Source organism: Camelus bactrianus, chromosome 35 (assembly GCF_048773025.1).
Source record: "Camelus bactrianus isolate YW-2024 breed Bactrian camel chromosome 35, ASM4877302v1, whole genome shotgun sequence".
NCBI lineage: Eukaryota > Metazoa > Chordata > Mammalia > Artiodactyla > Camelidae > Camelus > Camelus bactrianus.
In genome coordinates this window covers 10,727,916-10,754,003 of record NC_133573.1, presented here as the reverse complement: position 1 = coordinate 10,754,003, position 26,088 = coordinate 10,727,916, and the positions used below count along the sequence as shown (strand labels likewise).

The 26,088-nt window shown below is 45.1% G+C and overlaps 1 protein-coding gene across 24 annotated transcripts in view; it reads left to right on the top strand.

Moving 5' to 3' along the window:
• Positions 1 to 26,088, top strand: part of LOC105072482 (partitioning defective 3 homolog) — a 536,087-nt gene that overhangs the window by 215,547 nt on the left and 294,452 nt on the right. For 19 of the 24 annotated variants that reach the window (XM_074358251.1, XM_074358253.1, XM_074358247.1 and 16 more), the window contains 2 exons: positions 1,660 to 1,838; positions 20,981 to 21,112. In XM_074358251.1, the coding sequence (XP_074214352.1) occupies positions 1,660 to 1,838; positions 20,981 to 21,112 (311 nt within the window). The remainder of the gene's footprint in view (positions 1 to 1,659; positions 1,839 to 20,980; positions 21,113 to 26,088) is intronic. The other 5 variants (XM_074358260.1, XM_074358265.1, XM_074358259.1 and 2 more) reach the window with 1 other exon arrangement.

Here is a 26,088-nt window from a genome sequence, read left to right as displayed (position 1 = left end):
CTGGAAGTGTTGTCTTCTCCCTCATCCCCACTTTGCTGTTTCTCTGCTTTTATTTTTGAGTTTTGAACCTGGAAACAATTTTGTTAGTTGGGAGAGAACCTTTCTTTAGTAAGAGCATTGTGCTATTAACACGCATGGAGCCTTCGATGTATATTTCTGTGAACTTGTTTTGAGAGTGACTGTATCATTCTTTCTTTTATTTTTATTTTTTGGTGCACAATTTTAAGCAGTAAAGGCTGTCCCAAGTTTTTACACACACTTAAAAATTGGAAGTTATTCTCTATAATTTTCATGTGTGTGTTTCAATAAATTAAGGTAACGAGCAACAATATTAGATGAAACGTTCACCATGTTTTCCCCGGTGACGGTCCCCAGGCTCCTGTGTGGTCACCACATCCTCGTGATGGAGAGGCACATGTCTAAGGCAGCGTTGTTACGATTTGTACGCTTCTGTTTTCCTCCGGTTGCTCCTAATTTGCTTTAACATATTTGAGACTGTTGGATTGACAGTGGTTTAAACACAGATTTCCACGTATATAAATAGTCTGTCTTTAGCTTCGCATCCTCAAGGATGTACGTATCCACACTATTGACCAGGTGCATCAATATTCCAAAAACATCTCCCAGAGACAGAATGACAAGTCTGCTCATTCCCTCCAACGCTATTTTGTTGGAGGCTTTTTATAAATATTTAACTTGCATCCTAGTTTTTGAAAGCAGATGACGCTGAGCACAATGTAATCCAAATTTTTTGGTCTTACGTTTAGCGTGCTTCTCGCTCAGTTGACGAGTGGGCTTTTGGTTCTGATTCTCAATGTTCCAGGCTCACGCACCTTCATTCTTCTCTCTGGTTTTGTGGGTCTGTTTCTTTTCCGTTGTCACAGAGGTCAGATCTGCTGGGATGTTCTCAGTGCTCCCAGACCAAGGTTACCCTGGGTCTGTTACTGATTTTGCTGGTGTAATTGTACAACAAACAAACAAACAAAGAAAAAAACAAAGAAACAAACAAAAACTCTCCACTTTTGTACGAATCCAGTTGCTGAAACACTTGTCTTCTGAGTAATTGTGCAGGTGAGTAGGTGGCAGGTACCACCTGTGCGTCAGCGTCCTGCCTTTAAGATTTCCGTCATCTCCAGGACAAGCAACATGCTTGTGCTCTGTGCTCTCTGATAGTACTTTGTTGTACAAAAGAAATATTTTATTCAACAGAAACTTTCATAGACCAGCCAAACACACACTGGGGGGATGGCAGCCGTGGTGATGGCTTTCGCTCTGTGCTGAGGGTGCGCCCCGTGTCGGGCTCATTTAGTGCACGTGGTACCCTTAGCAGAGAAGCACTGATTTATTGCTGTTGTGCGGGAGGGACCACGGGCAGGGGACAGTGAGGCCACTTCATGAAGCCACAAGGTGACAAGTGTGAAGGGCAGACACGAGCCCGCCTGTCTCGCGCGGGGCAGGTCACCCTACAGACACCGAGTTTGTTTGCAGCGAAGTGTTTTAAAGGAGCTCAGGGAACATCTGTTTAGGATGCTGACCTAAATAACACTATAGAGTGTTACTCTATTCTTTAATCTTCGGGATTGAATCACCTTTGTCCCAACACGGGATTTTCAGGCGTTAGGTTATCTTTAAAAGCCGTGATGCTCTCTTGTGTTGTAGACATGCCTCTTCACGTCCGCCGGAGCAGTGACCCAGCGCTCATCGGCCTCTCCACCTCCGTCAGCGATAATAACTTCTCCTCCGAAGAGCCTTCGCGGAAAAACCCCACCCGCTGGTCAACCACCGCGGGCTTCCTCAAGCAGAACATGGCCGGCAGCCCTCCAGCCTGCGACAGGAAGGTAACGGCCCCCAGTCTATGTCTCCCTCCCCTCGGTGACGCAGGCCTGCATCACTGTGACCTTTGTGGCCTTCACACCAGCATCCAGATCACTTCCTGTGTTATTTTGCTCTCGAATTTTCTTATAAAATCCATGCTAAGTATCGTGTATATTTATTCATGAATCCATTTTTGGAACAGAGAATGTGTCCTATGAAAACTTTCAGCATGAAATAGGTACATACGGTCCCTTTTCTCCATTGAGTCCTGCGACCCCACGTGTCTTCCCAGCGGCCTCTCGTTAGCGTGTATGTGTCCCCGGGGATACTTCACACGTGTGTGGCACGTACTCCTGTTGGCTCCCTCGTGTGAAGGGTCTCAGCGCGTGGACTGGGGAGGGGAACATGGGTGCCGTAGCCATTTGCTCTGACTGCTCAACTGGTAATTTTATCTCCCTACCAAATGGAAGTGTACTGTCCAGTCCTAATAATATTTTCTTCTTCGACCTAATTTAATTTAGTCCGTGACCTAATTTATTTAGTCTAAGTAAATAAACCCTAGTCTGTTTGGTCTGCTTTTTTCCAGTTTGTGTTAATGGTCTTTGTCATATGTGCCTGCAGACCCCTTATCATCCCGTCTGTCGTGCCTCCCGCCTTCCCCCGTGAGCCTAAGTGTGCCTGCCCGAGCCCACCCTGTACGGCAGCCTTAGCAGACATCTGCTGAGCGAGCTGATAGGCAGTTTTCAGTGCGGCCACTAATTGAGCGCCGTATGTATTGAGAAATGCAGAAATACATTGATCACAGGCTAATGTTGAACGTAGCTTGATATTGGCTTGATTTACCATTTGTATCTGTGCAAAAATACCTGTCTTAAATATTTCTTTTAACTTGGTTTCCCATTTCAACAAACTCTTCTTCGTACTAGTTCAAGTAAAGGAAAGAAAAAAGTTGCAGCGGAGCAGAATCTACCAGGGCAGAGCAGTGGGCCGCAGGCTCTGGTTTCCTGGAAGAGGGGTCTCACCATTGGGCTCTCTCTTCTGGTGGGTTTTGTTGTGTATGTGGTGAGCGTCTCTCACTGAGACGAGCCTGATACTTCAGAGTGCTTCACTACACGGTAGACTTTGCAAAGGAGCAGGATCTGCTCTGTGTATTGGCCTCATGACCTTTACCCTGTGTCAGAACAGACCTCATTTACATGGATATTCACAAGTACATGAACAAGTCAAGTTGGTAGTTTAAAAAATTTATTACCTTTTAAAAGGTGTTCAGTTAGGAAGAGAGTGGGTCAGAAGTCACGCTGTGGTCGGGGTTTTTTCCTCACTCATGCAGCACCTTGGGGTGTGAGCCAGCTCAGCTGTGGCAAACAACCGCAGCAGCTGTTCTGAACATAAAAGGATTCAATACTGAGAATCTGCTTTTTGGAAAATCATTGGAAGGGCTCGAAGAGCAGGCTGCAGGTGGGCCCTGGGGTGTTCTGGACAGAGCGCTTCGGCCGGCAGGCCCGGGGAGGGGGCAGCGGTGCGAGACCTGGTCTCCCTGCGCCTGCCTGCCAGACCTTGGCCCTGTCTCCACGTTGCCTTCTGTCACCTGTGAGGCTGGACCCTGAACCCAGAGATGCCCCGGAAAATGCCAACACCTCCACAACTTGCCATGAACAACAGCCCAAGAAAGTTTCTTATTTCACAATTATCGTTACAATCTCAGGCTGTTGAATCCAAGTGGGCAGAACGCAGTTTGTCCAGATCCTTATCTGCAGGCGAGTCTGGGGAGTGGACTTGAGCTTTCCTGCCTCTGAAGCCCAGGAGGCTGCCTGGAGAGGAGGGAGTGCTTGCGGCCAGCTGATGGCAGCCACCTCTCCCAGCTCTTTGTAAACATGTATCTATTGTTGTGAGGAAGTAAATGGGCAACTGGGAGAACAGGACAAGTCACATTATCCATGATTCCAGACTTGGCAACAGCCAGTGTTCACACACACACATGCACACACGTGTGCACATACACGCACACACACGCTCACGCACACACACACGTCGAGGTCATACAATGTCTACATATTTGCATCCTGATTATTTCTACAATTTTTTCATCTCATAGGGATATCCCCTGGTGTGAATTTTATTAGAAAATGTTTCTGAGAATGCAGAATATTCCACAGTGGAGTCACTTTATTATTCTCTAATTGTTGGACATTTATAGTGTTACCATTTTTTTTACATTATAGACATCAGTGCCATGAGTTGAACTTGAACATAATTTTATGTGTTTTAAAAATGGTCCCTTACTCAGCATGCCTTTTCCCCATAGGGAGTGGTATTTAATGCGGCCAAATGCATACATGCCCCCGTGGCAATGGCCTTGACTCACACGCACATCTCTCGATGAAACTATTCACATGCAACACACATACAGGGTAACGGGCAATGAATTGTCTTTTGAATTACCTTTGGCTTTACTTTTCAAACACCTCTTTACTGAGTTTCCTGTCTAGATTTTTAAACTGTTTCTATTTTGGTCTGAGTGGTTTTTTTTTTCCTCTTTAATATGTATATGTCTGATAGATGCTATCTTAGTTTTAGTTATAAAACAACTTCCCATGTTTTCAACATTCAGAAAGGATGCTTGTATTAAATTTACATATTTCTCTTGAAGCCACAAGAGCTTACCTATGCCAGGCAGTTTCAAGATGTTATAAATTCTTATCAGTGTCTAGAAGTCTAGGTTTTCTATATAAAAACAAGGAGATAAATTACTTAAGGGCTCAGAGTCTTGTGATTCACTGATCTCCAATGGTTAAAATACTGTGCCTTCTTGAATAACTCACCTGCTTACTTAAGTGGCAACTGTTCTTCCAAGCTAAACAAGCAGAGCAGGTTTAGAGCAACGTCGTCAGTCAGTCAAAATCTCTCATTCCTGAACCGGCGGTTCCTTTCTGGTGGGTGAGAACACTGCCGTGTGGAGCTGGCCCTTGTGGCTCAGAACCGCAGGTGAGGGAGAGTCTTCCCGGGCACCACGGCCATGGTCGCCCATCCCGCTGTTGAGTTCCGAGGGCCGAGTGTGCAGATTTGATCCTGCTGCACCAGGTGAGGGCTTGGAGAGGCCAAGGGGACTGTGGTTTCTGGCTTTCTTAAGTTTTGTCGTGGTTTCACCCGGCCAAGACGGAAGGGGAAGAGGGTCTTGGTGGTCTTCAGGGCCCCGCAGAGCACTGTCTCGGTGCTGTCTCCTGGCCTCATGGGGCCGACTGCCCTTTCCAGCTCTTCCAGGGAGCGTTTTGCTCACACTTTGTGTGGATGTGTCTTCATTTGGGTCTCTATGCGTGTGTATTAACACTTCATCTTGGGAAAGGGTATTTCAATCAGTGTGAGAGCGTGAGAGCCACCTCTTCAGCCGTCCTTGTTAGGTCCGTGTCCCTGCGAATGAGAAGCCACCCAGGATTCATTCCAGTGTAAAGACGCACCTGCCAGGGCAGCCCGCCGGGACGCTTCAGGGATGAGGCTGATGACCGCTTCGTGGTGCGGTGATTATGAGCTGTGTTCCTTTCCCATAAATAATGAGGTGCTGCTTTTCTAGGTTATTTATACCCCCGCCCCTAATGGACACAGGCAGATTTAGCATAAAAACCATCAGGGAAGGGGAGGAAAGTGGTAAGAACTTACTTGGCATCATTAGGTTTAAAAAAGTTCTTTTCCATTTCTTAAAGGCAGACTGTGGCGTGTTTCTGACCACCAGCGTTTATTATTTCTTTTTGATTTAGTTGTTTGGCGCATTTGATATCTTTCCAGCACCCCTGCTACGTGCACTCTCAGAAGAGATGCTGTCTTAATTATCCTTATCATCTCTCCTTTTGTTACATCTGAAGAGTTGTGAGATCTTCTAACTGTAGAAATTGACTTTTACAAGCCTTTCATGTGGTGTATTTTAAGAGTCCCCAAACAATTTTTTTCCTGATAATAATACTACTCTTTGCACATATGAAGTAATGAAATGTATAAAGAAGCAGGTCAGTAATTCGAGGTCTTGATGAGGAGGAGTGTTGACACTGGGGGGATTAACTTGAGGGCTACTGAGGAGCGGAGAGGGGCTCAGCACAGATGGTGGCTGTCCCTGGTACCGACGGGGAGTCACCCAATGCGCACGGTTTAATTTCCTGCCTTTTGCCCTAATTTGTGTTGTACTGGGAGCATTTTTCTGTCTCATAAATATTGATAGCTCGCACAGTGTTCTATTATGTAATGATTTCTGGAGTTGCTGTTTATTCACTTGATTTGGTGATTTTTCTTATTGCTTGACACATTTATACTTTTGCCTTCCTTTTTTTTTTTTTTTTTTTGCTCTTATAAGTAACCTTTAGAAGTGCCCTTCAGAGAATATCCTTATATATCAACTTGTGTTGACATCTCTGATAGTTTTGTTAGATTCCTTCAGTAGACTTATTTGACCAAGGAAGTAAACATTTTTTTAGCACTGTTGGTAATTGTTTCCCATAAATTCATGAATAGAAAAGTGAGAAGTACTCATGATGTATAAAGAACTGTGAGAAGTCCTGGGCGGGTGGCTGGAGGTGCAGGGCAGGATGAGAACACGAAGGAGCAGCGGCAGGTTTCTGAGCTCCAGCGGCTACTATCTTACTGAACCGTTTAATGGTTCCGTTTGGCTGTACTTCAGAGTTAACTGTGGGCTTTTAGAAAATGAAACACACACCAATAAGTTAATTTCCCATTTCAGGACATTTGTGTGTTTTTGTTTAGAGCCCCTCTGTTGACTCTGGGGCAGTCTTTTTTTCTTTTTTTTTTTTTTTCTATTAAGAACTTGAGTCCAGTGGAAAAGGGAGTGTCTTGGCCGTTTGCCCTCTCCTGATAGGCAGTTTGAGGATAACTGTTATTCTGAGATGTCTCCTTTTGAGGTTAGTTTTTCTATCTTAGCGGAGTAGAATCTGGAACATTTAGCATATTTGGTTTTGTGATATTTCACTTCTTTTCACACTTAGCTCAAATTTATCATTTTTAAATGAAAAGCTATTTAAATTCTTTTTTTTTTTTTTAAAGAAGTATTACAGCAGCCCATTGAGATATTGGATCCTGTCTTACCAGTGCAGAACTGGAACAGGAAATGTTATTTCTAGATAGAAGCCATGATAAGACAACGTTCATGTTTGTTGTTCCTCTGCATAGCCCCCCCCCCCCATCTCAGTTCAGAGTGCACTTAAACACAGAGGATCAAGACTCCAGCTTCCCAGGATTGCGGCCCTGATGCCAGTCAGACACAAGGAGCCTCCAGAGAACACCTGTCTCCCATCGTGGCAGCCGTGAGCGCGAGGAGGTTTCGCAGGTGACCCGTGGACTGCGCCGTGGCCGCGACGCCGGCTCCCAGGCCGCGTGCTTGCCGGCCCGCCAGCCATTCGTTAATTCACGTAAAGAGATTCTAAACCTACCTGCTCGTCTGCTTCTTCGTTCCCTTCTCACACCTTGGGCTTCTTCGTCTCTGCTTACTTGTTCTTCCTGATGTAGAAGGCCGGCTGTCTTGGTAAATCTGAGAATACTGTTTTATTTTTGAGTTAGCCCCTTGACTCGTTGCCTATTTAAAAAAAAAAAAGGTTGTCTATATTTCGGTTATTTATGGGCCAACCCCAGCTGCCAGCTAGTTACAGTCACCATCTAAAACCTCAGAGGGTGGGCGAGGAAGCTCTTCAAAACCATGCTTCCTCTGTGCGAGCCCCATGGCTGTGTTTAATTTTCTGGGGCATTAGCTTTGAGGGAAATCCAGCCGAGACCTAGATCCTAGAGTGTCCTGCTACAGCGTTTGTGCTTCCTGTTAGAGGCCTCTAAAACTGTAAATCTCTCCCTTCTTCTTTACATATTAAAAGATCTTAATTTGAATGCGCTGCATTTTTGTGCTCTCAGTAAGTGAAGGTTATACTCATTTCTGCAATAGGCCAGCCTTGCGTGCCAAGCTCGCCTGGTCTGAGCTGTTAATAACCTAGTCTCATCCATTTCTGTGCCACATTTAGGAATGTAATCTGCCTTCACACGCTTTAAATATTATAATTTGTGTTCAAAGTTGTAAAATCCTAAGGTGCTATTGAGAAAATGTTTCAGCCCAACGTATTTTTAGCAATCACAAACCATTCCAGGAATATGAATTCAGAGCCATGTCAGAATCCTCGTAGGGTGGCCTCAGAGTTTCACATCGTACAGAGGGGGTGAAGACGGTACACCTGTGTATCTTGACTTGGGGGAGGAGACCAGGAGCCGGCGCTGATTAAATTATATTGAGCAGAAATTCAGGTCGTCTTCAGACACTTAAAAATATTTTGGCCTCATTTCATCTTCTTAAGTTGGTTTCTATTTTTAATTTTTGGTCCTTTAGCTTATAAACCCACCCACTTTGGGTCATGAAGTCGTGTCTTGTTAAAGAAAAAAGCCCGCACTGGGGACGGGGGCACCAGGTGCTTGTTTCCGGCTGCTGGCGTAGCCGGGTTCCACCTGCATGTGCCCCAGGTGCTACCAGGGGCTGGCTGCCTTTGGGAGTTGCCTTCCAGTCAGGGTTTTTCATAACATGGGGGTATAAATGGTTTCCAGCTATCCCGTCTCCAAACCGCACTGTCTCTGAGGTCCTGGTGTTTTCATGTAACGGTCGCCAGGGTGTCCTGAGTGCTTGCTCCCTGTCTTCTCCCCCGTCATCGCCTGTGAAGGGTCAGTCTTGTTGCTGCTCCCGATTTACTGAGGGGGCGGTAGAGAGTTTAAATAATTCACCTAACAGTTCAACCAACTGCTGAAAGACAGAGTCATGCTGTGAACCTAGATTGTCCGGTTTCAAATTCTGTGCTCTTAGCAAGGACACCCCCACGCCCCCATGTGCTCACAGACTTCATACATTGCCCCCTGTTCATTTAGTTGAATACTTTAAAGTATTTCATGACAACTTTATCTTTATTGCCTCTAAAACTTTGTTATACAATTAAAATATGAATATAACAATAATCAGCATTTACTGTTAAAACTGGCATAATTTTCAAAACCTCACCAAGTCTTGCGTCCCAGCTTTGACCAACGTGCCAAGGTTATGGAAGTTGTTAGCGTTGAAAGAAGTTAGGGGAGAGCACACAGGAGCTGTCTTTGCAGCATGTCTGTATATCTAGACTTTTTCCAAAACAAGAAGGCTTTCACACCCCAGCTTTGCAAGGTGGATCGCACCACCCCCGTTTTGTGCTGAGAACTGGATGACAGTTCGTGCACCAGTACCTGGAATTAGCGGAACCAGGCTTCAGCCACAGGTCTCCAGGAGCCCCCTGACACCCCTGGTGTTTCCCTGAAATGTGTTTTCCTCTTTGGAAATGAGTTGTATTACAAGTTCTTCAACTGATTTTATTAAACACTGGCTTAAGGCTGGTACCTTTCCCCACAACCAGGCTGACTTTGAAAAATGCTGGTTTTAAACATGTGGCGTCCCCCTGCCCGGGTGATTGACATTGCCTTCAGTTTTTGTCGGGACATCCTAGTACATCCTAGTACAAAACATCCTAGGCTGTTTTGCTTCCACTTTGTTCAGATTGGAAGGTTTTTTTTTTGTTTGTTTGTTTTTAAGGTGTAGGTAGAGGGGGGTCGACAGTAAGCAATCATCACTCAAAAATTTCCTGGAATCACGTTTTCTCAAGTTAAAATTTCCAGTTATAACTTAAGGACCAAGATAATATCCTTGAAAATTAATATTCTTCTCGGAGAACATGCCATTTCTGCTGGTGGGCTTGGAGACAAGGACTTAAGTTCTTCAGAGGTTAAGCCGTTGGTTTCTGCACTGGATGGAGGTGGTGTCCCATGGATATTTATTTTGGTCTATGGGTGGAAATCCAATTATATCATTATTTATTTTGCTGTTGTTAAGCTGTTTTGAGCAACGCACATAAAATATCAAAAAGAGAGTGGAATGTATTATTTCTCAGTCACAATCATATCAACCACAAGGACTGGAGTGAGTAGACAGAAGTTTCCCCCTAAGAAGGGACAGAAGTGGAAGTCAGCTACCACAGCAGGTTGTTAGCAGGGACATGAATGAAGCTGCGTGTTTTTGCTCAAGACTAAGACGTTAAGATACAATATAAACCTGGTGATGTTTTTGAAATTATGTGTTTTAATAACAAATAAATTGTATTGTTTTTGCAGATTATTTCTTATATTCTTATTTTAATTGCTTAGCAAAAAGTTTTACAAGAGATAAAAATGATTTTCTAGAGTTTTAAGAATGTATCTGTGAAGATGGCTTACTTGAGGAGGCAGTTTCACAATTAAGGGGAAAATTTTAAGAAAACTAAATTGTAGATGGGACCTTTCACAGCAGTGACCCAGTGGTTCTGCTGATCCACCCGGCCCGCTGAAGTTAACGACTGCAAACAGAAGAGGGTCAGAAGGAGCTGCTAATGTGCACATTGCCATGTTAGTTATGTGTGGCGCAAAGTTTAGTAATTTCTTTTAATATACATACATTGCTTTAAAATTAAGGCACCTTATTTAGCTAGGTAGGTGTGAAAGATTCATGTTGCACATGCAGCTTGTGTGTAAGGCGGTGGATATTTCGGAATTCGGCGGCTGCTGGAAGCACCTGTCTCTCCCTCACCCCCTCGCATCTGCTCCCTTCCTCTCGGTTTGTGCAATTTGCTCCTGATGCAGAATATGATTGTTATTTACAGTTTTCGTTTTGAGATACGAACATTTGGAGTTGTGTGCGTTTGAAAGATAATGAAATGTAGATGGGTGTTCTTCACTTAGAAAATAAGAAATGTGCGGCACTCTCTGACGTGTTTAGAGTTGTTTCAGATTCACACTAGTTCTGCGGAGTCAGGCAAGTGCTGCTCTTTGTCTCCATTGTGGTTTTTGGAAACTGAGCCGCTCCTCAGCGTGTGACCTGACCGGCAGCATGGCAGCATTTGCACCTCGTTCTTCCTCACGCACCTGCCCACGTAGAGGGAGCCCCGCCCCTTCCCCTGCTCCTGACCCTGCTGGCTGTGGGTGCAGATGGCTGCAGGGCCTTTCAGGGACCGTGCTGGTTCCTGTGAAAGAAGGAAAGTGGGAGCTGGGTTTGGTGCTGCCCCCTTTCAGCTCTGCTCCCTAGTCCCTCGGAACCCAGAAGTGAATGACACTTTGGTAGCTTGAAAAAATACTACACTTCCCTCCCCGTCTACCTTCTCACCACGCCTGTATGCGTGCTTTCCTGGGACAAAGATCAGCCCAGTTGCGGCAGGCATGCGATCACTGTATTTAAAACGATTTTAAAGCAGACATTTTGCTCACGATTATTCCTAAGACCGTAGTGTTTAATTGGTGAACCAGCCACCTCTAGCGTCAGTATAATTTGTGATGCCAGGTTATGTGATGGCTTTGCACCGCATTACAAGCCAGAGCTTGGGAGACGCTTTCCTGTGGTTGAGGAATCATTGTGTAGGAATGGCTGGGTCTCTGGAATTGCATCATCACCCAGGGGAACTGCGCTCCCTGGCCGGAGCGAGCGCGGGAGCTTGGGAGTGGCAATCACCCAGAAGTGGGTATCTCTGACTGCGGGACCTGGTTGGTCATCCTGACCTCCACAGAGCGCTTGTCCTAGCTTCTCTGAAGCCCTGTTTCTTCCTTTAGACACTGAGAGGTTAAGCTGGACATCCCCTAGCTTTTTCCTTCCAGCTTTTAAATTTAGGATCTAAAGTTTTCATGGCACTCTGACCTGCTGAGATGGGGTAGGAACCTCTGGGGAAACTGGTTCCAAGGAGGAGCCTGAGTGAGGCTGGGTTTTGCTCATCTTGTTCCTCTCGGTGGATCTCCTGGTCTGCTCAGGTGCAGGTCTGGGGGCTTCCGAGATGTCTGTGCTCTGAAGGTCACCTCTGCAAACATCACGGCCTCCCGAGTGCACGGACTGCCGTGAGAGCTTTGACCAGCCCCTTCTCACATTGGGTCCCGCGTGTTCGTGGCCTGAGGCGGGTGCGTGCTGCAGGGCTTACCTGATATCACGACTGTCGGACTGTCGGGGCCAGTTGCAAGTTGTGAGTTAAAACTACAGTGTTAAGCTTCTGGTTTTGATCAAACCTGAAGGATTTGCTGTGAAGGAAACTTATTTGCAAAACTGATTATAATTCTCAGATGTGTACTCCTATACTGGAGAGTTCTGCTGTGAGTTTTCTTTTCTTTTCTTTCCTTTTTTTTGGCATGTTTAGTCTTGACATCCCACTGATCTAAGTGTAACTTTCTGATCTAGAAGCTACTGAGCATGTATCATAAAGGCTGGAAGAGACATGGGTGATAGTTCAGGATTTTTGAAGCCAGAATGAGTTTTAAGAACTGTGTATGGTACCTTTAACATTTCAAAGGAAAATACCTAATAAAATTTGGTTTGCTTGCTAGGTAACTTCATACATAAACAAAAAATTTGCTTGACATTAACTACTATATATAAAATAAACAAGTTTCTTCTCTATAACACAGGGAACCATATTCAATATGTTGTAGTGACCTATAATGAAAATAACATGAGAAAGAATGTATGTATGTATATGTATGACTGAAACATGCTGGACACCAGAAACTGACACATGTAACTGACTGTACTTCAATAATAAAATTGCTTGAATAAATTAATTTTTTTTGCTAATTCCTCTTTAAAACAAACTCAATTTAAAAAGAAAATTACAATGAAGAGTGAAAATTAAATACTTATTACTTATGAAATTTGAGCTAACAAGGTGCTATGATAAATGTTTTGGCATTCAAAATCTTTAATTTTATTTTTTGCCTTTTTAAAAAAATTGAAGTATAGTCAGTTTACAATGCTGTGTTAATTCTGGTGTACAGCATAGTGATTCAATTATATATACATATACACACATACATATATACATATATATTTTTTCATTATAGGTTATTACGAGTTATTGAATATAGTTTCCTGTGCTATGTTGTGGGACCCTATTGTTTGTCTATTTTATATATAGTAGTTTGTCTCTGCAAATCCCAAACTCCCAATTTGTTTCTCCCCACCCCCTTTTCCCCACGGTAACCATAAGTTTGTTTTCTATGTCTGTGAGTCTGTCTCTGTTTTGTAAATAAGTTCATCTGTGTCATTTTTTAAGATTCCACATATAAATGATATCATATGATATTTTTCTTTCTCTGTCTGGCTCACTCCACTTAATGTGATGGTCTCCAGGTCCATCCATGTTGCTACATTTTTATTCTTTTTCATGGCTGAGTGGTATTCCATTGTATAAATACACCACAGCTGCTTTATCCAGTCACCTGTCATTTAGGTTATTCCCATGTCTTGGCTATTGTAAATAGTGCTACTATGAACATTGGGGTGCATGTAGCTTTTCAAATTAGTTTTCTCCAGATGTATGCCCCGGAGTGGGATTGCTGGATCATATGGTAGGTCTGTTTTTAGTTTTTTAAAGAACCTCCATACTGTTCTCCATAATGGCTGCACCAAACTGCATTCACACCCACAGTGTAGGAGGGTTCCCTTTTCTCCACACCCTCTCCAGCATTTATTTGTGGACTTTTGAATGATGGCCATTCTGACTGGTGTGAGGTGATACCTTGTTGTAGTTTTGTTTTGCATTTCTCTGATAATTAGCAATTTGAGCATTTTCCCATGTGCCTGTTGACCATTTGTATGTCTTCACTGGAGAAATATTTTCTCCCATCCCATTGATTGTCTTTTTGCTTTATTTATTGTTTTCTTTGCTGTGAAGAGCTTGTAAGTTTAATTAGGTCCCATTTGTTTACGTTTGCTTTTCTGTTTATTGCCTGGGTACCTGCCCCTGGAGAACACTGCTGAGATGTAAGTCAGAGAATGCTTCACCTGTGTTCTCTTCTAGGAGTTTTATGCTGTCTTGTCTTATAAGACATAAGCCTTTAAACCATTTTGAGTTTATTTTTATGTATTTCTGTGGGTGGTGTGTTCTAACTACAGTGATTTACATGCAGCCGTCCAGCTTTCCCAGCACCACTTGCTGAAGAGGCCACTTTTCTCCAATGTGTATTCTTACCTCCTTTGCTGAGGATTAATTGACCATAGGTGTGTGGATTTATCTGGGGGCTCTCTGCTCTGTTCCGCTGGTCCCTGTGTCTCTTTTTGTGCCAGTACCACGCTGTTTTGATTGCTGTAGCTCTGTAGTACTGTCTGACATCTGGGAGGGCTATGCCTCCAGCTTTGTTCTTTTTCTTCGGTATTGCTTTGACAATTCTGGGTGAACTTTTGTGAGTCCATCTAAATTTTAGGATTATTTATTCTAGTTCTGTGAAAAACGTCCTGGGTGATTTGATAGGGATCACACTGACTCTGTGATTGCTTTGGGTGGTTTGGCCATTTTAACAATATTAATTCTTCCAATCCAAGAGCATGGGATGTATTTCCATTTCTTTAAATCGTCTTTAATTTCTTCTATCAGTGTTTTATACTTACCAGTGTATAAGTCTTCCATCTCCTTGGTCAGGTTTATTCCCAAGTATTTTATTTTTTTTGATTCGATTTTGAAAGCTTTTTTTTTTTTCTTCTTCACTTTTCTGATATTTCATTGTTAGTGTAGAGAAATGCAGCAGATTTCTGTGTGTTAGTCTTGTATCCTGCTACCTTGCCGAATTTGTATCAGCTCTAGTGGTTTTTGGGTGGCGTCCTTAGTTGACCCTTCCATGTTTTAATTTTCAAAAAGTTAGCAGTGTCAGTGTAATCAGTGCCTCTTGTTCCAAAACTGTGCACACTTTAGTAGACGTTATACCATTTCTGTGTAGATATATAGTCTACTATGAGACAAAATTGTTTTGACAAAAATGTATGAACGTTCGAATCTCTCCTTTGTCTTCTCTACCTCTCTCCTTAATACGATGAAGAATGTGGAAGAAAGCAATTATCAAAGAAGAAAGTAAAGCAGGTGCATACACAAGCCAGTGTTCACAGTCATGCCGGGGCAGGGGTCCCAGCTTGCGTGGCTGCCTGAGCTGCGGTGAGCAGCACGAGCGGGGCGCCGCAGGCGGGGTGCTGGCCACCGTGCCTTGTGGTTCACTACACCTGGCATGGCCATGGCAGCCCGAGACAAGTGATGATAAATGCTGTGCTTGGAATAAAATCCTGTGTTTCCTTATTTTTTTTTTTAATACCTTCATAGGCACACAGTTGGTTTAAACTGAGAGGGAATGCCAAAGTTTCTGACTTCATTTACAATTGAATTTTGAACCTGTGTTTTTCTGTGCATGACTCAATTTGTTTATTTCTCCCCTCCCTAGAGTCTCCCTGCCTCATTCCCTTGGTGTCTGGAGGATGCCTGGAAGGTCAGGGAACGATGCGGACAGTAGTCCTGCTTACAGACCGTTCTGTGGTTGTTACCTTTAAGCTTTGGCCTTTGCATTGCTCTCGAGGTCTCGGTTTGGGGTAGCCGTCAGGAGGCACAGAGGATGAACTCCGGCCCCGGGGGAGGAGTGGGTCTGCCACACTGAATCAGCGGTGTGATTCCTGAAGGTTTTAGCAAGCTTCCTGCAGGTTTTAAAAAAGATACTTATCCTAAGCCGTCATTACTAATTTCCCTTCAGTTTCGTCACTTCAGGTTAGATGTCCTGAGGATAGTTTCTTTGTTTTTTTTTTAATCTTTTCTTGGGGAAATGACAAAGCAGAAAATGGAATTCTCTTTGACCACAATGGTAGAGTTGAAAAATATTGGAAACTTAAAATCTTAAAACCACACAGGAATATGTGAAACAGTAGAATTTCTGGAGGGTGCGAAAGTGAAATTTATATGCATTTGGTGTTTAGTATTTCAAAATATGGCATGATTCCTAACGATTTTAAAAAGATTTGGAATTTTGGCATTGAAATATAAAGTGGAGTGTAGCTGGGTTTCCTGTGCGCTAATGTAGAAATACCCGCTGAGTCTATAATGCTCATGAAGTACCCCGTGCTTCTGCAGCAGGGGTGTCGGTCTGCCCGGAGACCTGACCGTCGGCTGAGGTGCTGCTTCTGGGAGATGAGGCCTTGGTGCTGCGGCCGGGGCGCCAGGAGGGAGCCTCTCTCATAGGATGTCGGGTGGGCTCCGTGTGGTTTTTTACTGAATTGTAATTGGCTCAGGGAGGGGGAGAGAGGACAGTTACTTCCCTGCCCTGGAGGAGATTTACTCTGTAACCAGGGCGCTGCTACCAGGGAGCCGCAAATTTAGGCCTGGGCGGCTTCCCGACACCTGAGGACGCGGCAGTTCGTTTCGATGATCAGGAGAAGTCCCGATCACAGCAGGAACAGCTGTGTTTTTCTGGCTAGACGGAGAGTTTCCCACCCCGTGCAGAAGATGGAGAGGTTGTTTGGGCCAGTCTCGTAAGTGGAGGATTAAAGTTATAATTAAAAAAAAAAGTAATATTTTATGGAACTTTTCTTATATAATCTCTTAGATATAAAGTAGTGGCTTTACTCTAATAATTTTTAATATTAGCAAATTTAATAATTATTAGGGGTTTCTATATTGGTTCTTACTGCTAGATTTTTGAGTCTAGAGAAAAAGGTTTTTTTTTTTTTGCTTTAAAGTTTACCAGTATATAGGATAGAGGCATTAATTTGATCATAGAATAAAATAGATTGAAAATCCCATTTTCCAGTTTATTACAAGTACAGCTCTAACTTGTGAAAATATTAATGACAAAAATTTACTGTTTTTTTTTTTCTTCTTTAGGTTATGAAATACAAGGTTTGCAAACGCATTTAACAAACACTGTGACTTTTTTGTAGTTGACTCTTCTTTGGTCCATGAAAAATGTAGATAAACTTGCATAGACATAGTTAAAAATACCATCATTTAAAAATAGTTTACACTGGGAAAGAAAAATTTTCAGATTGGAAATAGAATACACCGTGTCCATTTCAGATGGAAACTGATGATTCGGGTGCACACGTGCAGTGGAAAGCACATCGTGTGTTGCAGAGTTTATGAATGTGCTTCCCTCGTCGATGCGCATCACAGCTCTGTAGGGCTCTGCTCCGAGTGCACACGGTCCAGGCTTCAGGCGGGACTGTGAGGGGGAGCGCTGCCAAAATGCTAGGAGCACCCGTGTGATGCTGTCCGCAGAATAATGGATATGTTGCATCATGATTAGTCATATATTTTAGAAATTCTTCACCTGCCTGGAGATGACTAAGAAGATCTAAGTCGACTTTTCCTATACCTTAAATAAACTGATACATGAATTCGTTATTGAGTTTATCATAATAGCATTGAATTAGGAAAAAAACTTTGTTATGGACTATCAGTTTTATTTTCCTTACCGACTAAATACTCAAAGTTGATTCTATGAATATAAAATTAAAGAATTTTGGGCAGGTCCAGAAAGACAGATCTTTGGATTCTTAGCCTTTCTCTACCTTAATAGGATCACTGTGTGGTGGCATACGAGTTGCGTGTCATTATTGACATAAATGCAGAAATGCCACACTACATTTTAGATACAATGGGAACTAATTATTTTCCACAGACATTGTGTACTGTAGGTGTGACATTAAATTGAAATAGTCACATATACAGTAGCCTAAATTTCCATCGACAGAGGACTGGATAAGGAAGCTGTGTTATGTTTATACAGTGGAATACTACTCAGCCATAAAAAGAATAAAATAATGCCATTTGCAGCAACATGGATGGACCTAGAGATCATCACTCTACGTGAACTAAGCCAGAAAGAGAAAGAAAAATACCATATGATAGAACTCATATGTGGAATCTAAAAAAAAAAAGGACACTAATGAACTCATCTACAAAACAGAAACAGATATGCAGACATAGTAAATAGCCTTATGGTTACCAGGAGGGAGAGGATGGGAAGGGATAAATTTGGGAGTTTGAGATTTGCAAGTGTTAGCCACTATATTTAAAAATAGATTAAAAAACCAGAGTTTCTCCTGTAGAGCACAGGGGACTATATTCAGTATCTTGTAATAAATAACCTTTAATGAAAAAGAATATGAAAACGAATATATCTATGTGTATGCATGACTGGGACAAAATGCTGGACACCAGAAATTGACACATTGTAATTGACTAATTTTAAAAAAAAGTGATATACATCTTTTAGTATGAATTTAAAAGTACAGTCATTCTAATGCATTTTCACTGAAGTTTGTCATAATACCTTTTTTAAAGCATTCCCTGATAGATTTTTAAAACAAATTATAGAAATGTTCCTTTAAAATTCTGGGCTGCTGAAACGGTGGGAAAATAGGAAGCATAGCAAATGTTCCAGTGAAAGCCCTGCACGTGGGTGCAGGCCCCCGAGTTCAGCGCTGGAGTTTAAAGGTGACTAGGGATCGTCTGTCTAGGTGTCCCTGTGTTAGTGGAAATAGCAATTTAAGAAATTAACTAAATTACAAGTTAGAACTCTAATGAGAAGTAGAATTGGAATACAGTGGTAGCAGAAAGCATGCTGTGGTCAGTCCTGTTGAGAATCAGGATGCTGCTTGGAGAAAGCTGCTTGCGAGCGGGGCCTTGAGGAGTGGCGCGTCCCTTTACAGAAGAGACGTCACTGGGAGTCCGGGCTCAGGAGGACCCTGAGGCGGGCGAGCAGCCCGTGGCCCCCTGTGCGGCTGTCCCAAGGCCCCTGGTCTCCCCCAGTGCTTGTTCCATGTGGGATGTGGCCTGAGGGACAGTGTAGAAGAGCCCTCCTCGGGACACGGCCGGGAACGGTGCTGGCAAGGCCTCCAGTGAGGGGGCAGCTGACCCGAGCTAGGGTGTCACCGGAGGATGCGATCTTAGGGGTGAGCCTTGGATGAACAGGACCTGGATGCCGTGGGGATTGGGCGGGGAAGCGGGTGAAGGGGACTGACTGTTTCTCAGAGGCGCCCAGAGTTGACATGGGAGGCAAGCTTCATTGTCATCTGTTGACTCTGAGGTATCTTTGGGACATCCTGTTGGAACTTTCGATCATGAACTCAGAAAAAAACCACTTTAGTGCTGCTGACCTGTGCCTGGAAGCGTCAGGGAGGAGGTTTGGAAATGGTCTGCTTTCCAGCTTGTTCGGGGAGACGGGAACTGAGTTCTGAGTAAGGGGCCCCCAGGGTGGGGGTGACGGCGGGGGTTCGAAGGGAATACCCACCTCCCTCACTCTCACACCAGGAAGGGGGAGCTTCGTGGTGTCTGGCCTCTTCACTTTAAAGACTTACTTTTCCCTTTGCAAGTGGCATTTTGTCACTTGGCATTCACCCGACTCATTGTCAGCTTTTCACGCAACGGTTTATCATCCACTGATTATCGTTGCCTGAATGAATTATTTCATTAGGAGTTGAGAATGGTGGTTTCTCTAATTCGCTTAATTACCCTGCTTCCACTACTGGGCATTTTTCTGACAAGACAGGCTTCCCCCATCGGCCGGTTTCTCTGAAATCCAGCCTCCCCCTGAAAAGGCAGGACAGAGTTTTCATTCTTTTCTGTTTGATTCTTCATGGTGTTACCACCCTTCACGGTGGAAAGTGGATAGAAATCCAGACCGCTGCCCCAGGGGAGGAGCCTGACCCTGCATGGGAAGACTCTGCTTGGGTGTCTCCCCACTTCCCACCCTCCTGTCCCCTTGGACCTGAGGCTCAGCCAGTACTGAGCTCCCCTGCCCCTTAGGGCCTGCTTGGGTTTCTCCTCGGTAGTCCCTGTGGAACAGGTAGCTTTGCTTTGCTCTGAAGTTTCCGCTCAGCTGTTAGGGAGGGGCCTTAGTGCTTTGAGGCACAGTGAGCTTTAGTTTCTTCGTTTGCGTCTTTCTTTTCTTTAGAATGTGTCTGCGTCCTTAGCTCATTTTCCTGTTTCCACGTTTCTGTAGGCAAGGTCGCTACCTCACCCCTGACGGGGGGGGGGGGGGGGGGGGCGGGGCGGATCTTCCCAGCATCTTCCTTGTACCTGTGGTTACTCCCCATCACAGCCCTCCTGAGCCGCAGTGTCTGGAAAAGCACAGAGTTTTTCTTGTGAAAAGTACTTGCTGCTAATGGTTAATTTTACCGTTGAAATTTTAAAGTTTATTTTCTGTAGCTTGAGTTAAGAAAAAAAAAGACTCACAAAGTTTCTCTTTAAAATTTATACTGGTAAATATTTATAGATTAAAAAAAAATTCATATGTCACAGTATTGCCATAGGTCTGGGATGATCAGTTCATTTTTAGGTTTTATTCTCCGGAACAGAAAGGAGCATTCTGGTCCATCGCTAGGTCTTCACAGTGCAAACCTGTGATCTTGCACTTTTGTTTCTGTGTGTGTGTTCACTGCAGAGTCATGAAGAATGAGAGTCAGCATGTGTGGGCGACATTTACAACCAGACTGCCCTTAACAGAGTTACTCAGGAGGATATTTGGGTTCTTCTCTTATAGTGGGGCCCTGGCGTAAAAGTGGGGTGAAGTGAGGTGAACGTTTTACATTTCTTCTTCTAGGAGATACCTGGATTTAGTGATTCAGCCAAACTGTTTGGCTGTCTTTCCTGGCTCACCCTAGTCTTCTCATGTCTTTTCAGAACATTTAAATTAAGTTTTACAGCCCTAAAGCCAAAGCAGGTTGCTAGAAATCTTTATTTGAAGGAAGTACCTCGGTTGCTCCGGGGTGTATTAAATAAATATTTATCCCCTAAGTTGGTTTTTACGTAAAGACATCACTTGTCCGAAGCATGTCGGGGTGAACAGTTTCGTGTGTGTTGCAGACCACGTATTGGGATAGAATAATTCTTTTTCGCTACTTGATGTTTGAAGCGCTGTTTACAACTAGCTCGTGAAGTAGGTAACAAAGCAGCCCAAAGTCTCAAGTACGAGGGTCTAAATACAGGGCACATTCGTCTTCCTCGTTTTAAACGTTTTTGGTGAATTATATAAAATAGCTCACAAAGTTCTTCTGAGATTGGGAAGAGGAAGGAGTGAGAAAATGCTGCGATTGGGAGACAGTGCGAGGCTGGTATGGAAGTGTCTTCCGTCCTGTGGTGCATGCGCCTGGCGGGGAGGTGGCCGTTGGGTCCCTCGCGGGCCTGCGCGTGTGGCTGTCCCCGACAGGCCCTGACCTGGTGGGCTGGCTGTTTTGCATAGTTTTGGGGAAAATCCTTTAAATACAGGGAATCGTTTTTCTGCTACTTTTGAAAAGCCAGATGCATCCTTAATTTGCAAGGTCTGGTTTTTACAAGATGACTTTCTGTTTCTTCTTGAATAGAAAGATGAGAACTACAGGAGCCTCCCGCGGGACACGAGTAACTGGTCTAACCAGTTTCAGAGGGACAACGCTCGCTCATCCCTGAGTGCCAGTCACCCAATGGTGGACAAGTGGCTGGAGAAGCAGGAACAGGTAACGCAGCCGAGTCCTTCCACCCACCCTCCCCTGACGTCCCTGTGTCCCCCCTCAAGGACGGGGAGCGATTCTGACGACCTGCGGTTGGGGACCGGGCCCTGTGCCAGCGCGTGTCTGACATAAACGCAGAGTATTTCCATGGTGGTCCCCGATCAGAGGTGTGTCATCAGCAGTTGCTGTAGATTGTGACGTGGCACCGGCGAGCTTGGCAGGTCACTGAGGCACAGACGCTTGGCGCGCATAATGCAGTTCTGGGGACTGCCCAGCTCCTCTGCTGATGGAGGGGCAGCGAGGTCACGTGGTCTGAAAGGCAGGTGGGATATTCTGTCCTACTGACTCCACCGCAGGAGAGAAACACGCTTCCCATGGCTTCAGAGTTCAGACTAATGTGTCAGGCCTGGGGACCTGTCCTTCCGCGAGTGTCGGGGCCTGCCCCCACTGTAGGCATGTTTAGACTCGCTCAGCGGACGCCGCAGGGTGGCCACTTACAGGTCGTGAAATCAGAATTGTTTCCCACTCCGTGTACGTATCGGCTCCCTGTTCGCAACGTCCCTGTTAGAGACACCGTCGTTCTCGTGAAGGCTGAGAATTTATCTGGTAAGTTTTGATGTATGAAGAATTCTTCCAGTGTTGGTTTTTGTTTTTTTAAGTCTTAATTGTTTATTGTCCGTTACAGCGTTTTCTCTGTAGTGGAAATCTTAGTGCTTTCTTGGTAGTTTTAATAGTTTTTATATTAAAAGTCCACTTACTTGGTTCCTTCGTCATTTTCTTCAAAAAGTCCATATGGGTTGAAATCTAGGTGAGGACTCAGCGAGAGGATGTTTTCTTGTTTATCTATTTCAGTAATTTCTAAAGTGATTAAACTGTTCACTGGAATAGCTGTTCTTCAGTTTAGATTAGTGGTATCAGTGGAAAGAAATCCGAAGTGTTTTACCTAATTCATCTCAGTCTCTGTTTTACAGCATAAACCTTGTTCAGCAGTTTTGTGTATGTGGGGTGTTTGAATATGAAACAATAAAAAAAGGACAGCTTGCCTTTGACACCTGCGATGGTGTGGAAATGTGCTGCTTTTTTTTTTTAACATAATAAGTAGCATGGAAACACTGTGTGAGGGAGATAATTTTAAGTGATGAAAAAACCCATGGAAGTTCTACTTAGGAGACACAAGTGATAAAAACAAGTGGAAAGCCAGGGATAAATAACACCAGTCAGTGTAAAGTCTGTGTTATTTTGAGAACACTGTCACTGTGAGGTTGCTTTTTAAAACTTAGATATTTTAGTGTGGGCCTGGGGTCAGATGGGCGGCTACCAGCCCTTCACCACATGTGGGGTTTGGGCACCTGCTCAAATTGTCCTCAGGTCAGTTTATTCGCAAATCAAACGGTGTCATCCTGGAACCTGCCTCATCTCCCAATGTGATGCCCGCTGAGGGCTGGGCGTCATGCCTGGGGCCCAGGCGCTGATCCAGAAGGCGTAGAGTGCTGGTAAGGAAATCTTCCGTGCTCCTTTGACCGTAAGTCGGAAGGAAGGGAGCTGGGGGTCCCATTTGTAGCTCGGGGGCCTCCCTGAGGGTCCGGGTTCCCCAGCTTCCCCGGAAGCCCTGATGGGGTGGCCGGTCCTTGGCTGCTAGGGTCCTGACTGTCACATCCTTGCAGAGGGAGGGGGCTGCGCCCTTTGTGGCGGCTTTGAGAGCAGGTGAGCCTTTCCTGCCAGGACCCACCCCCGCTATGACGCCCTTTGTGGTCTGTTGTCCAGAACCGCAGGGCCTGCCTGCCCATCTCTAAATCAGAGGTGGCGAAAGGACCTGTCTTGGTTTAGACTCGTGGAGCCTGCATGGGGCTGGGGTTTACCTTCCCAGAAGGTAACCCCCTCGGGGCTCCTTCAAGCTAAATATGCGGAATCTGACCTTTTTATTGGAAGATGAGGAGAAAAACATTGGCGGCCCAGAGTTTCTGAAACATGATACGTTTCATTGTTTCTAAAATACAGTCTTGTCTTGTTGCGGTTGTAGATCTGTTTTTAAGGAAAGTAGTGTAGTTTTTCTTTGTAATTTTGGTATAAAATAGTTTCTTTTTAAGCAAAACAGCTGTATTGAGAAGCCACTCAAGCACCATATATTTTTCCCCCCAGAACGAAGCCGTGGTTTGCTTCTGCTGAAGTCATCTGAAGTATCTGTTCCACGGTGAGCAGGTTTTTTTCATAAGCGCCTCCTCAGTCCATGTTATCCACGTAGGTGACATTAGCTCTTTGCTTCTGGGCCTGAGATCTTCCTCCTCGGCTTCAGTTTCAGAAATGACAATCCGCTCATTAATTTTAATGATTTCACATCAGCAGGATAATTAACCAGGCTGAAATCTATTTATCTGGACAAGAACAGCAAAACCAAAACCAAACCCGAATGAAAACTTTGTCTAAAAGTAAGCACAGTCATCTGGGCGGAGGGGACCGGCCGGTGATGCCGGCCGCGCTGGACGCCGAGTCTGGCCAGTCTCTCTCAGCTGTGGATTCACCCGTTTCACTGTCCCCGTGAGTCATCTGATGTTAATAGCCCAGGTGTCTCTTCTCTGGCTTTTTTTTTTCACCTTCGTTTTTGCCATTAATAAAGTAGTCACGGTATGTCATCCTGTGGATGACAGAATGTTTCATGTGGTTAAAAACAACCAGCCCTTGCCTTCGCAGTTTGGGATCCGCAGGGGAGACCCAGGTCTCCCTTGAGCTATGCCAGCTGGACTGCAGGGTCAAGAGAGTTCCTGGTTGATAGGCCTCCAGCGGCTTTGTCTTCACTCTGGTTCCTCCTAGAGTGCTTGTCTCTCGTTAGCTCTGCATTTCGAAGGTAATCGTGACCACGTTGGCTTTGCCGGGGGCAGGGAGGTGACAAGGACAGAGGAGGGTGTCAGTGCTGGGCGCCTCGGGAGGTGTTTCCTATCCTGTGGGGCTGAGCCTGCATTAGGGGCTGTGGGACCTTCCCTCCCTCTCTCAGAATGTGGCACCAAACACCTCGTCCCAGAGGTGGGAGGTGTCTCTGAACCGGGAAGTGCCTGGAGCCAGACTCAGGGCAGGTCGCCTTGCTCGGGTGCCTGTGGCTGCATCCGGACGACATCAGGGTCCTCCCAGCAGGTGGAGGGTCTCTCAGAGGCATCCTTTTCTTACGTCCGTCTTGGGACTTCCCTCTTCTGAGAGGTCTCAGAGGAAGCACAGAGGAGCTGGAAACTAAATGGATTTTTTTGGGGGGGTGTTGAAAAAGTTCTGCTTTCAAAACGTTGAGATCCAAGAAACAAAAAAAGCAACAAAACTCTTAGTTTTGATGTTGGGCAGTGCTTTAAGAAATCTGAATTCCTTCTAACAACGGCCCTTTCCCTGACTCTGCAGGGACCATAACTTAACGTCAGCAGGTGATAGATCATACGTTGCCTTTGTTCTTACATCCCCGCAGTTTCCCGCAACTAGTAAATTCCCTGTGAGAGGAGGCAGGACCTCGGCGATTTGTGACAGGGAGAACTGGGGCCAGCAAGGGGAATGTGAGCTGAGTGGGAGTCTGCCACTTCCTGGCCTCACCGTGGTGAGCGGCCCTGAAGCCAGTCAGCAGAAGCAGCGAGGAGGTGGAAGGCATGTTCCAGCCGCCAGCACGCTCCACTCCAGGGACGCCTGCCCTGACCTTTAGAGAAAAGCCCGTGCTTTAAGGTTCTTTCCATCAGGCAAAAACCTCATCTAACTGGCAGATTGCGATGAGGGAGCGACTCTGAGGGAAAGACCTAGGGTGTGGCTCTGACAGGTGCAGGTGTGCCGGGGAAGGTGCCCTCCCTTTTGGAGCCCTGCCCACCCGTCCGCCGTGGGTGCCTCAGGGCCCCGAGGCCACGAGTTTGAAGGGCAGGGAGCTGCCTTCTCCCTCCTTATTCTGTGCACTTCTGTCACCGTCTCCAGCCATGGTGCTCGCGCTCCGTGCTTTTTCCTGCAGACAGAACATTTCCGACTTTTGATCAGAAGTGAGGGTGGCTAATACGGGGCAGGCCTGCTTCTATGATGGCCTGCTTTGGTGGCATCCCAGGGAGTGTGCCTGAGAAGAGCTGAGTGTTCAACAGAAATCGGATTTAATAAAATAGCACCAGGGAATAAATGCTTACCCATTGTCTTATCCTCAAAAAGAGGAGTCCAGTGTTGTCTGCGTATTCTGATACTTTTTAAACTTTTGACAATATTTGCACATTATGACTAATAGTCACATGCTGCATACCATGTGTTCACAAATCATGGAAAAGGGAAGTTACTATGAAAGTGCTTCATTTTCACTCTTTGTTATAATTTGCTTAGGGAAATTTTTGAAGATCTAGGGCAGAAATAAATTTTAAAAATTAGAGCGTTGTTTAGATGTGAGTGAACAGAACAGTGACGCTTATCCAGAGTTTATATGGGTATAGTTTTAAAAAAAAAATGAGTGAGTCCTTGTGGTCCCAGGTTTCGCCCCTGTCACTGCAGGGTGGACGGTGGGTCCCAGGGATCGTCTTCCGTCTGCCTGAGTAGGGGAGAGGGAGAGCCTTATCCTTTCCCAAGTGCTTTAAAAGCCTTTTCTTAATGGGAAAAAAACCCCTCATTTCACTGACACTTAGAACCATCCGGATGACCTCTGTGAGCTGTTTTTGAGAAGATGCCCTGAGCACACTTTCTTAATGACAAGGCGAGGAGGTGGCGTGTGCGGATGTCTCATCGCAGCGGCTGGGCGCTGGCCAGGGAGTGGCAGCGGTGCCCCGCTGGGACTTGGGGGCGCCGTGGAGCCCCTGGCCCGGAAGCAGGCGGGCCCCACGCTCCCCCACCGTGAGGGCAAGTCGGGTTCGGGGCTCCGAGGACTGACTGCAGTGTGGTTGGTTTTCTCGCTTGTCTGTTCTTTAGCGCATAGACACTATTTGGATTCTTCAGTTAATAATAACCGAACACCCCTGCCTCCAAATTCTAAAGTTTCGCCGTTTTTTTGTTAAAAA